The following is a 13,638-nucleotide window of genomic DNA, read 5'->3' on the forward strand; positions in this document are numbered from 1 at the left end:
GAAGTCCTTTCTCTCACTTGTGTGTCATCTCCAAGTTAAAACAATAGGGGCATGCAGAAAAGGCCAAATCCCCGAAACCCTTCAACAAGGTTTAGGGAACTTCTCATGGGGCTTCCCCAAATAGTCTAAGTAAACCCAACACACCTTACCCAGAGTACTTCAAACTGAGGTATATATAGAGAGAACTAGCATATATATATATATAGAGAGAGAGAGAGAGAGAGAAAGAACCATCTTAACCCTTCTGGCTGCAAACTACAATTTATTATTAACCCTTCTGGCTGCAAACTACAATTTATTATTATTTTTCCTTATATGCTAACTTATAACAAACACATTAACCATGCCTTCTCAATGCAGGGCATATGAGGAAATGATAAAATGCATTTGGTAATATGCTTGCATAATCATTGTTCAAACATAATCAAGTTCTAAATAATTACTTGTGCATGCAGTTCATCACTCACATTCCTATATATACATATATATATATATATATATATGTATGTATAGTGTTCTGCTATATATCTAACCATAGTTCATTTTGTATTTCATGATTGAAAGCATTTGTGTACTGCATGCAGGTACCTCTAATAAATAAATGAAAAGAACTACAATAGGGGCATGAATTCTCCACGCTTCTCTGTGATATTATTGAGATTTCTTCGGAACTCATTCAAAATTCCTCACTCAAGGACGTCCAAGGGGAGACTTGATTGACAAACTTGCTAGCTCTGTGTGGCTACTCTGAGCTAGCTACTACCTAATTTTAAAGTCCTCAGGTATGAAAGGAGGGCTTGAAATTCATTAAGAATGGAAGGCATACAAGAAAAGCCAAGTTAATTAAGAAGAAGATAAAGGGGGTACTATAAAGATCTTGAAACAGAAATAAAATTGACAAAAGGATCCATATGTGCGATAATTATTTGAGCATCCCATCCCCCAAGAGTATACAGTTTAGGTTTTCCTTCAAGCTCCCACTTCTGATCGAATTGTTTCATTCAAATTGTGATCACACCCTTTTATTTAAATTTTCTTCTTCCAAGATCAATTCCAGAAAAACCGAAACTTGTTCTCTTATGGTGGAAATTACCTCCTTGTACAACATTACATATCTATCGCAGAAAGCCGTAAAGACAATGTGATGAATTGTGAATTCCAATTTTCAGTGCCCAACTGTTTGATGCTACCGTTTAAAATTATCAATTCATTTTTTTGAATGATACTCAATAGATTCTCTACTCAGAGTTACTGCTAGGTTTGCTGCTTAGGTAGGACTGGTTAATTCACTGTGTGGATGTAGTGTGACACAGAAAGAGAGTGAGTTGAACAATATATATGATGATTAACACAATGACAAAACAATGGGATTGCCACAGAAAAGATTACAATGACCATCAATACAAATACATCATCTTCAAATTAATTCATGGAAATTTAAGGCAAGAAATTAATATTGTAGTTTTAGGATTCAACTGACCACTCATCACCACAGCATGCAGCAGAACTGAAGGAACACAATAAGTTGATGTTGACAGCTATACAGCTTCCAATTCTCATCTTCCAAACTCAATCAATATAGATTGTGATTTTTGCCAGGCAAATTATCAGCTTGATGGTCCTGAAGAAGCTGGGACTGCAAGCGAATGCTTGAGGCAGTAGCCATATAAATTGAACTAGGGTTTTCTTCTTGGTTGCTACCTGGGATCAATGAGTTCATGGTTGCCATTGCATTGCCGTAACAAGAGTGGTTTCTTGACTTGTTGATCATGTTCCATTCCCCCGAAAAACCTGGAAAATCAATATTCCCGGCATTTACCCCACTCGAGACTGCAACATGGGGCTGATGATCGAAAATCAGAGACGATTTTGAGGAGCTTGTCATGCCCAAAAATTTCTCAATGATTCCCACAGTGGCCATTTGATGTTCTAGCAAGTCAGTGCTGGGTTCTTCCACTTCTTGGCTTATTCCGATTTGATCTTCATCGCCCCCTGCAGCCTCAAAGGGAGGATTAGCATTAGGGTTTACTTCACAACAATGTTTTGATTTCTCAAGAGTTCTTATTTTCATTTTCTCTTTAGTTCTCTCCCTAGCCCTTGCTCTTGCCATCTCCCTGGACACTCTTGCGAGAGGATCATACGCCACTTTCCGAAGTATTTTCTTGTTTTTCTCATTCATGGAGGATTCACCATTTTCCTCAATTCCCCTTTTGTGCTCTCCATGATGGGCTGCAGCCTCCTGGATGCTCGAAACAACTTCGCACTCCGACGAACACGACCTGGAACTCTTCCCCCTGCTGCCGCTTCCTCCACTGCCACCGCCACCACCGTTGCCGCTGCCAGTGGCAATGTGCTTTACCTGGGCGAGGTTTCCGGTGAGTTCCTTGATCGCTGCCTTCGACTTGGTGAAGAGCCACTCAATTGTTTTGCTGGCCTTGTCAAACCCTAACATGTCTTGGAGATCGAAAAACTTTCGGGCAATCTGAAGAGACAGCCTCATTCTCCGGTCCCTCGGCCCTTTGGCCGTGCAGATCTTGCTGTGCCGGTCCTTCTTGCCAGTTCTCTTCCGCGGAGCTGACTTCCTGCCACCGGTGCCCTTCTTTCTTGGTAGGGGCTCGGCTGCGGCATCGGCGTTCGGCCTGTGGTTAACTTCGGTCTGGGGTGGAACTATGGAGAAATTATGGTGTGACAAGAAGTGAGTCATGAGCAGTTCATCATCATTGACAAGGAAGGGCTCTGCAGGGAAGTGCAGGAAGGATGGATTAGGGCTTTCATTATGATAATTCGTGGAGGATTTGGAGAGCATTGTATGGTTGCTAGAAGGAAACATCCGTGGTTATATAAATAGTTGCACCGTTTGGATTTGAGAATGAAACATCTAGTTACTGGTGCATGACTGGTGGTGGCAGTGGTGGTGGTGGTGGTGATGGTGAGAGTAGTGGTGGTGGGAAGAAAAGGGTAAGAGGAATCTATGGGGAGTGTATTGAGTCAGAAAGTGGTATTTATTATGGATAACAAGGGGTTGCGTTACTTGTGTATATATTTTTTTTCTTCATCATCCATCTTTTAGGTTGAAAGGGATTGTTGTTGGGTTGCAGCTAGGGCAGAGAGAGAGAAGGAGATGGGTGTGAAAGTGAGTGGAGATGAAACACGAATGATGGTGACGGTTCACGTGGGAGCAGGTAAGAGCCTGATAGCAACCAGTCCTTTCGATCCTGTGCTCTCCTGCCCACAAAGAGAGAGAGAGAGAGAGAGAGAGAGAGAGAGAGAGAAGGAGAGCAATAAGGGAATTCATGATCAGGAGTAGCGGTGGGCACTCTATGAAACCTAGAAAAGGACAATTATTTGAAGAGATCAGGGCATGCATGTGCTTCTATCTCTTCCTTCACACTGCCTGCTGCTGCTTTACCACCATTGAAGCCCTATGCTTCTTTGACTGGGTGTCGACCAAACTCACTTTCATCAGTACTTAGTTCTTTTATTTATTTATTTATTATTTTCTTCTTTTTCTTGTTTTAAAAAAAAACTCCCAAACTCATCTTTGCTCTCTTTCTCTCTCTCATAGGTGTTCCTCCAAATTCGTAGTTATGCATGTCTCTTTCATCTTTTGGTGTGTTTCCAGTTACCCACTGCCCACTGATAATTTCCACAAACCCCATCTCTCTCTCTCTCTCTCTCTCTCTCTCTCTCTCTCTCTCTCTCTCTCTCTTATTCTGTCAAAGAGAAAACAGAGTCAGTGCATCTTTGATATGTACTTTACTTCATGAACAGGAGCCTTCCTCCGAACCCTAACCCTAAGCCATCGATCAGTGCGCTATGTGGAAATAGTAAATTGGCATGGTATATATATGGGCAAAAACCCCAATATGATCGTTTTTTCCATATTTACATGCCGTCTTCAAACTCTTTTCCTTATAGTTTGATGGCTAAGCCATTAGCCATCTACATACCCTAGATCTAGGGCCTGATATTAATACACAGGAGACCATCCTTCATGAAATCTAGGGTTTGGTCTGCTCAGTATGATTTCATGGACACAACTCTTGTGCATGGGAAATTTATACAGTAGACGTTCCCTATATGTTATTGTGTTTGTATTTTAAATATTGTGCGGAGGGAGAGGTCTCTATATAATTTTTCCTATAATGGATTGGAGGGTGACGCAATAAAAATAGACACACACCAATAGTGATTAACAACAAAAGAAGGTAACATTGGGAGTAAAGTCCATGCCTGGACTTCTTTCTAGCTCATTAAAGTTTATTTACATACATTCTAGACTTGGGCCCTAGATTTAAGGAAATAACAAAGGTTTACGCAAATAATATAAAAGCTATGTAATTATAGTAATTTTAAAAGAATATTAATTAATTAATTAATTAATTTGTAGATTACTTAAATTTTTATTTTGATCACTTTAAGAACCAAAAAAAAAAAAAAAAAATGTAATTGAAATTTTTTATAAATTTCCTTAATAATAAATTTTGATCATTTTAAGAACAACAAAAGGACAATGTAATTGAAACTTGTCATCAATTTCCTTAACAATGAATAGTAGTGAGCATGTATATTTAAATTTACTATTTTTTATGGGATAATGGTGCATTAAAAAATAATGTGAAGTTGTAGAAATTAATTTACATAATTTTATGGTCATAAATAATTTATCAAACCACTTGTATACATAGATATGCAAATTGAAACCATAAGATAAGTTGTAAACTTTGGGCATTATGAGAACGGTAATTGAATTAAAAATATATTATTGAAAACCCCCTTGGTTTACTTAGTTAATTGTGTGTCTGTCTACTGATATCACAAGATATTTAATAATTTACATTTATGATAATTTTACACATTGCTTGTTTAAGACTTGTTATGTTTGGATCAAGGTTTTTGTTTGGGGAAGGGAAACACATAAAAATAAGAAATAAATTCATTTTTCACTACAATTTTCTATATTAAATACTATAAAAAATAAATATTTGTTCTAATATAACTAAAAATTAATAAAATTTAATTTTAAAGATAAGTAAAATCAAATTATTTCACTCATTTGATATATTTTTTATTTTCTTTCTTACTTACCTTGATAACCAAGCATGAAAAGGTGTATTCATCCATGTTTTTCTTTCCTTTCTCCAATACTTTCCAAATTTCAAACATACCTTTTTTTTTGGATATGCTGAGTTTCCTGGGCTTACGCGCTAGACTAATCCCATGCCTATGTCAGCTGTACCCTCAGCCAACATATATGAGGTAAATCGCGGATGTGCGCTGCAGGCGGTAGGGTTTGAACACCAGACTTTACCTTTATCCAAGAGTGTTTGGTGAACCTCCTTACCATCTGAGCTTATGCCCGGGGGCTAATTACGAACATACCTTAAATGAACAATAAAATTTAAATACATTGATTAAATAAAGAGTAAAAAATTAATCGTCATTTATAAATGTGTTTAACCATGCCTTATAATGCGAGGCTTTGGGGTGTAAAAAAAAAAATCATCATCACATTCCTTATATTTTTTGAAATTAACTTGAATTATGAATTAACCAAATATCTAAATTTAATTGATTTTTGGCATGAATTTGGTACTATATTGTTGGAATTACATTATTATTATATTTTTAAAACACGTGTAATAAAAAATAGCCAATAGTATTTGTTGGCCGTAGGGTCGAGTCTAGAGGGGGGGTGAATGGACTCTTTTGTGTATTTTCACCTTTCTCTACAAAAAATAAAATTGGCAAGATACAAATGATTATATCACAATATAAAGAATATAAATCATGCACAAGAAGTAAATTAAAGAGAAGGAAAGAAAAGCTTAACACCGAAGTTAACGTGGTTCGGTCCCTTGTCTACATCCACTCCTTGAGTCACACCCAAGGTTTCCATAATCCACTAACACAACTCCTTCACTGGCGGAGAAGCCTTCACACCACGGGAAAAAATCCCTTTCGCTCACCAAGAGCCTTTAGACACGGGAACAAATCTCTGTCGCTCACCAAAAGCCTTTCCGCAAAGTTCACCAAGAACCCTTGCAATCCGGTTCACCTAGAACCCTTTCATAACAAATGGAAGAAAACAATTACAAATACAAATGCTCCTTGAATGAACAGATATTTGATACAATCAAATCCTCACACAATCTTTCTCAAAGTAATGTATCACACTAGGATTGAAGAGAAATAAAGAAGTTGAGCACAAATATGGTGAACTAATTGAAGTGTGCTTGCAAATGTTGATTAAGATTTTGAACAAGCTTTTGGACTTGTTTTTATAGGAAAAACGAGCAACTAGCCGTTTTATGGTTGTTGGGCTAATATAATAATTGTTTGCATTGAAAATTAGTTGTTTATAGCCGTTAGGTGTAGAACCCCAATGCAAACCATCGATGGTTTACCCTAAACCATTGGCGGTTTCCCTAGGCATAAATTCAATTTAGCTTACTGCCTCAAACCGTCAATGCACCTGGGCCATACTATCGACGATTTGCCCTATTTCTTCGCAAACTTGATATTCTTGTTTACTTAGGTGCATGGTTTTGGTTTTAACCAAACGGAGATCAAGTGTATAAAAGATTTACAATACTAGGATGATTTAAAACTTGTCCTATATGAAAACATAGTAAGTATAGGATATTTACGTAAAACTCTTTTTTTTTTTGGTTATTTGAAAACTCATTAAGTTTTGTTCTAAGAGTTTGGTGATATCTTATATACTTATATCCTAATATGAAATGCAATTAAACCCCAGGGTGTGGTTCAGGTGGTAGTACGGGTTACGGGAGTGCCTTTCACGAGATCAAGTGTTCAAACCCTCCCGGGCTTGTTTCCGCCCCTGGACTCCTGAATTTACCCTCCCTTTGGAGTTGTGGGGTCAACTTCAAGGGGCGCAGGATTAGTCATGTGGACCGTAAAATGGACGTGTGGATACCAGATGCGTATTCCAAAAAATATGAAATGCAATTGCTCGAATTTTTCTCAATGATCTTACGTGAAATAAAACCGCAAGAGTTACAGTAGTTTCTACCTCAAACACCCCCTATTATACTAAGACATTGTTGTATGTGCTTGAGTCCTTCCAAGTGATTGTCCACTTTGATATTTCCTAGTTGAATGTCCACTTAATCCGATCTTTACATTTGATTCGATATCTTTATGTATTTGTCACTTGTAATTGTACTAACTTGATCTGCAAAGATAGGTTACACTTATAACTAAAGATAGGTTAATTTCATTAAAACACATTAAATATGATTATGTAACCCGTAAGGCTAACAATCTCCCATTTTTTGATAATGTCTAACTTGTTAAGAGTTTACTGGATCTTTGCATTTGAGTTTGTACCTGTCATAACTTGTTGGCAAAGATAAGTTTACCCAGAACCACTAATGGGTTATTATCATCAAAATATGACAATTTGGATCATGTAGCTACTAAAACTAATAATTCCCCCCTTTTCGATGATGGCAAACCATTGGTATTCTTCCAGTATATAATTTTAAAACTCCCCCCCTTAATTTATGCATACTATTGAATGATATGAAAATTTACTTCCCCTTACTATATGCATATAAGACAAATAAAACCTTTTGAAATCTATATTTCATAAACATGCAATTTATTGGAAAGTTCATTTAATATAGAACAACAAGCAATCACTGAACTTTCATTAGGAGACAATATGCAACAAATCTGATTTTTCATTTATAACAATAGGTAGCACATTACAGATTTGTCTTTCATACATAAAAACCATATGCAAATGAAAGTATTAAAAGATAATAACAACAACTAAAGACATAAAAAAAAAGTTATAGAAGCATCAACAAAAGTATAGTAGCAACATCCAATAATCTTCTCCCCATTTGAGCATCATCAAAAAGAGAAGATCTAGTCATTTCACCTAACAAGCTCGAACATCCTATCTAGACTGAATTCAATGCTGTCAAAACGAGTGGTAAACCCCTATTCTAGTGAACTGAGGCGTGCCTCCATCCCCTGCTCCATAGAACTCACTACAAAAAATAAGTTTATTAGTGAAGGATCAAAACCGTCACTAATAATCCCAAAACCGTCACTAATAATATTAGTTACGATTTCAAATTAGTTGGTATATCTACCGTTACTAATAATTATTAGTGACGAATATTGAAACCGTCACTAATAATATAGTATTAGTGACGGATTATAACCGTCACTAAAATCCTAATACCGTCACTATAAATTCTAAATCGGTTCGACTCAAAATTGTCACTAATAGTAGGGAATTAGTGACGAATTTCAAAATCGTCACTAATAGTAGGGTATTAGTGATGGTTTTGAAATTCATCACTAATGCCCTACTATTAATGACAGTTTTGAATCCTTCACTAATATTATACTATTAGTGACGATTTTGAAATTCGTCACTAATATCCTAGTATTAGTGACGATTTTGAATCCTTCACTAATACTTAAAATATGGACAATTATTAGTGACGATTTTAAAATTATCACTAATAATTTTAAAATTAATAATTTTTTTAATCATTATATTCCGTAAAAATCTGTAATTATATTTTTCGCATACATAACATTAAACCATAATTAATAAAAAATTCATAAATTATTCAAAATTCTAATTCAAATACAAATACATTATACAAATTTAATTAAAATACATAAATTCCATTTGTTCAAATAACAAAAAAAATATTTTAAAAATCAAATTGAAATAGAAATACATTATACAAATTCAAATTAAAATATAGAAATTCCATTTGTTCAGATAAAAAAAAAATTATGAAAAAATAATCAATAGTTGCATCTGACTGTAGTGCATGATATTGTGCTGATGTTATGACAGCTGCAAACCCTACAAATTAAAAATTATAAAAAAAAAATTAGTATATGATTTTTTATCATATATGTATACGTACCATAAGTATCAATGATTTGATAGTAAAATAATCGGACATTCGGACACTAATGCGAAAGAAAAAACTAAAAAAAAAAACTCGAGAGAAGTATAACAATTTAAGTGCAGTTATGGGAAACGTACATCAGAGGAATTACTGATGAGTTCGCAAAAAGATTTAGTCATTCGGTATATTATGGATAGTAATCTGCAATGATGTTCACATAAAGGATGGAGTTTTAATATTCGTTTAACTTTCACTTATCATTTCAAAAATATTTTAACGTTCATTTTATCATAATTATCTTTGTACATGATTTTATTTTGATAAATTTTAACGAAATTTTGGCAGCATGCCGTCTTTAAATTGGACATTTTCCCATAAAATTTGCACTTGAAACCTGGTTATTTTCAACAAATAAATCATTTCAAACATGCAGCAACCTAAATCAGCTACCAGCATGCAATTCACAATATACTGCATCAGTCATGCAGTTGGCGTTCAACACAAACATGTATTCCAATAATTCAATTTACAATTCATATAACATAATATCATCCATAAAAAAATATTAAAATATTATATTGGTTAAAATCAATTAACTGATTTAACCAACATTCGGTTCGGTTAGTTTTGAGTTCAATTAAATATGGAATTTCAATCAGTTTGACTAATGATTTTTTTTAACCAAATTTTTTTGATTAATTCGGTTAATTAACCAAATTCACCAAACAGACCAAATGCTCACCCCTAAAGGTTGTCCCTTTGTTGTTAGCTGGTTTTCCAAAGGAGATGTTGGAGAAGGCAGTCCAGAGATTTTTGAAACCTCAGAGGTCCGACATTTTTGAAACCTTAGAGGAGGTCTCTGTATTTTTGGAAAACTTCAAAAGAGATGAGTGTCTTTTGCCCATGTATTTATTTTTGATATATATTATTTATATTATACATTTCTGTACAATAGTTTATATCTTATAGTTGAAAAATAGTATGCACTAAATATTTTTTGGATGATTAAATTTATATAAATAAAGTGTAAATGCTCAAACTAAATAAAAATTCAAGTAAAATATTTAATTTTTCTTTAAAAAATTATAATGATTTGAAAATTAGTTCATATTGAATTATCAAACAGAACTGTTGGTTAATCAAACCATAGTGAACCAAAAGGTTTAGATCGATTTCGATTTACAAAAGCACCAAACCTAAACTTTTGGTTCGTTTCAATTTTGGAAGTTTTGATTTGGGTAACAAAATCATGAACAACCCCATTAGAGACTAGTATCATAAGGTCAATAATAAGAAATGTAAGGATGTTCAATAGCTAGTGAAGCTAGAGGCTAAGGTTAATACCACTCATGTCAAAATTTAGAAATCTTCTATACTTATCCTCAATTACTATGATAGAGCAAAGGAGAAAAACACAAAGCGATTAGCAGTATAGAATCACATCGTTGATGTGCACCACAATCATTTTAGAGTGAAGATGACATTGGCCAATGAAGAGGATTCGCTTCAATGGCTATGAAATCTATCTACCCTTGTCATGATACTAGGATAATTAGACTAAGACTCTTTTTATGTTGTGTTTCTCTAGCTAAAGTCCCAAGCACTACAGAAATTAAAATAAACCTAAACAAAACCTAATATTTGCTTCAAATCGTTTTCCATATTAGCCTCGATGATGCTGGTTGTGCATTTTATTTCAGCGATTTTCTGAGAATAACTTGTTTTACCTCTAAATAATCAGCTTCATGCTAGGTGAGGTTAGTTTAAATGATACTCATCATGCGCTTCACTTGGCAATCTTCTTGTAAGCCTACAGGAAAATCCTAAAATTATGCTATTATGACCATTAAGTGACACTCATCATCTATTAATGCATAAGCATATATATTTTTTTCCTTCTACACTTTGATTGTCAAGAATATATTACCCTTTCTAGGTCGAATAGTGATTGACTCATGAACCATACTAGTGAGTTGGTTAAATTGGAACAGCCAAAGTCTCAAAGTTTGAGACCAAGCAGTGCTTCCATCAGTGACAAATTTTCTGCGAATTCTGAAGGGACTTTTCACGTTAAGCTAAAGTCATATTGAGAACTTGTAACATAGAGAATTAAGTCATTTTATAACCAAGATAAATGCAGAACAATACCATAGACTGGCAGTCACTAACTCAGTACATCAGCTGTTGGAAGAAAAACCATGCCCGAACTTGCTTTAGACCAACCCCTTCTTTTTGCACTAAAGCACCTATTTGTCGAATATATATCCATAGCATTGAATGTGCATAAATAAAAACATACTTATGTCAATAATTTTGCCATTGTCAAACAATGACATGAGACCAATGGATTCATTGTTGACGTAAATGATGAATTGTTTTATTGCTGTATCAGTTAGTGTTTCTAGTCACCACTGTTTTTGAAATACTTGATACAAAATGGCAATATAATTACCCATCAAACACTCAATGCAAACCTTGAGGCAATACAAGCTGAAACTATAATTTTAGATATGCGCTCATTCGTATTTATACAAAATACGAATATGAATGTAGTTGAAAAAATCACAATGAAAAAAAAAAAAAAAAAAAGCTACTAACTGGCAATCCCTCCATTTTGACTCTTGCACAATCATATGCAAATGTATTATGAAAACCAAAAATAAATGCTTTGTGCACCAGGAAATGTTATACATATATGATGTTTAACCATACTGGCAATCCTTCCCTTTAGAAAATTTGTAAAATAAGACAATCATGGAACCTATGACTCCTTAAGCCATAACTGTATGTGGATCAACCAGATGCTTCTAATGAACATGTTGATCCATTTCTTCGACAGCTAGGTAATTTTAAAAAGGGCAACACAAGCACAGGCAGATGCATAAGCCAAAGAAACAAAAATAAAAATAAAATGGTAATGAAAAAAAAAATAAATAAAAAAAATATCAAGAAAATAGATGTAATACCCCTGTCAATTCCTCGACTGAGATACTCGGTAACCCTCCTGCTCAAAATGCTCAAAACCTGCAGATGCTATTTGCTCCCACCCTTCAAGGGCCTCCAGTTGACTCGTGCTGATTACAGCGGCACAGAACTCTTCGAAGTCCATGCTTCTGTATGAAAGAGGTTCCATCTGAAATAAGATCAATATAGAAAATTAAATAATTAATATTTATTCATTAAATTGTTATGGACAAACATTTGAATCATGGGGGAAATAAAAAATGATTAGAAATTATATAAGTGATCTATATTCTGGTAGTGATCACATACATTTCTCAAGTTTGTCTCTAAACCAACCAAATACACTAGTTTCCTATATGTGCTAACTTAAACTAATAATAATAATAAATAATAATAATAACAATAATTTACACCAGTTTAACAAGTAAAAGGGCAATATTTAATCCAATGATTTACTGCTATGAATTCTTCTTATCGTTATTTAAGTGCAAAATTTTCTAAACTTTCACAGATTTCTTCTATAAAATCCATCTGCAGAGGACTTTGGTATCTGTTGGAATTGAAGCTAACGGGAGAAATCAAGGAGGGATTGATATGCTTTCATTTCTGAGCTTCTTCCATGGATTGATCGAGAGCTGTTCCTCAAAACAGAATGACAAAATCGAAGCAGATAATCAATTTCTTGACTTGGCTAGGAAAATGCTCAAATGTCAAGGAAATTTGATTTTTTTTTTGGAAAAGACAAGTTCTAGTTTTCATAATAGTAAGTAGCAGCAGCTAACCAATTTGAAGAAAACAAAATTATATGAAAAGAAAAAAATTTAATTCTCAGAAAACAAAATCATGGATGGTTAAGGCATCTTAAATGGTGTTCCAAATACCATCCCAAGTTGACATCTCAAATTCTCTGAACTCTAGTTAAAATTTTGATGTTCTGCTGTAACGATGAGAGCATTTTCCTAGCCAAGTCAAGAAATTGATTCCTAGCCAAGTCAAGAAACACAGCGAAGCTGAACGGAGATGCCAGCGGCAACATCTCGCCCACCTCGCCACTCTCCACGACCTCCTCCCCCCAAAATTAACAAAAGTGGTGCCTCAAGTGAGGGACCTGAAGAAGCAGGCAAAGGAAGCGGCGTCGGTTACAGCGGAGCACGACGGCGACGTCGGTGGCGGCGACGGGGGATCTGAGACCTCCTAGTGCTTCCTTGGTGACGCGGACGACGTTATGCTGAGTTACTGCGGCGAAGGCGGGGAGATGATAAAGGCGACGGTGTGCTGCGACGACCGGCCTAGTCTGAACGGGGACTTAGCACAAGCGATCTGGTCGGTGGGGGGAGGGTGGTGAGGATGGAGATAGCGACGGTGGGCGAAAAGATGAAGAGCGTGGTTGTGATGCAATGCGGCCGCAACGGAGATTGGGGAAAGAAGGGAAAGGAAGAGGATGGGAGGGAAAGGAGTGAGGGAGATTGGGGGAACGCGCGGGTTTTAATTTCAATGTATGACTATTAGTGATGGTTTGGAGATCCGTCACTAATAAGGGATTAATAGTGACGAAAATTCAAATTCGTCACTAATAGTTTCAAATAAATTTTTTTCTTCTTTTTTTTTAAAAAGGGAAGTATTAGCGACAGTTCCCAAATCCATCACTAATAAGGGGTCAATAGTGACGAATTTTTAAATTCGTCACTAATACTCTGAACTAAAAATTTTTAATTTTTTTAAAAAAGGGAATTATTAGTGACGGTTCCCAAATCCGTCACTA

General features: G+C 35.2%; 1 protein-coding gene across 1 annotated transcript; it reads right to left on the reverse strand.

Annotated features, from left to right (window-relative positions):
- Window positions 1-1,573: 1,573 nt before the first annotated feature.
- LOC131153738 (transcription factor CYCLOIDEA) lies at window positions 1,574-2,830 on the reverse strand. Its single transcript, XM_058106182.1, has one exon. It carries the CDS (start codon window positions 2,828-2,830, stop codon window positions 1,574-1,576), a length of 1,257 nt encoding a protein of 418 aa, XP_057962165.1.
- Window positions 2,831-13,638: the final 10,808 nt, after the last annotated feature.

Source organism: Malania oleifera, chromosome 4, assembly GCF_029873635.1.
Source record: "Malania oleifera isolate guangnan ecotype guangnan chromosome 4, ASM2987363v1, whole genome shotgun sequence".
NCBI classification, from domain to species: Eukaryota; Viridiplantae; Streptophyta; class Magnoliopsida; order Santalales; family Ximeniaceae; genus Malania; species Malania oleifera.

Excerpts from the sequence above, each read along its gene's own strand:
- LOC131153738 (XM_058106182.1), bottom strand. The coding sequence starts at position 2,830 with ATGTTTCCTTCTAGCAACCATACAATGCTCTCCAAATCCTCCACGAAT.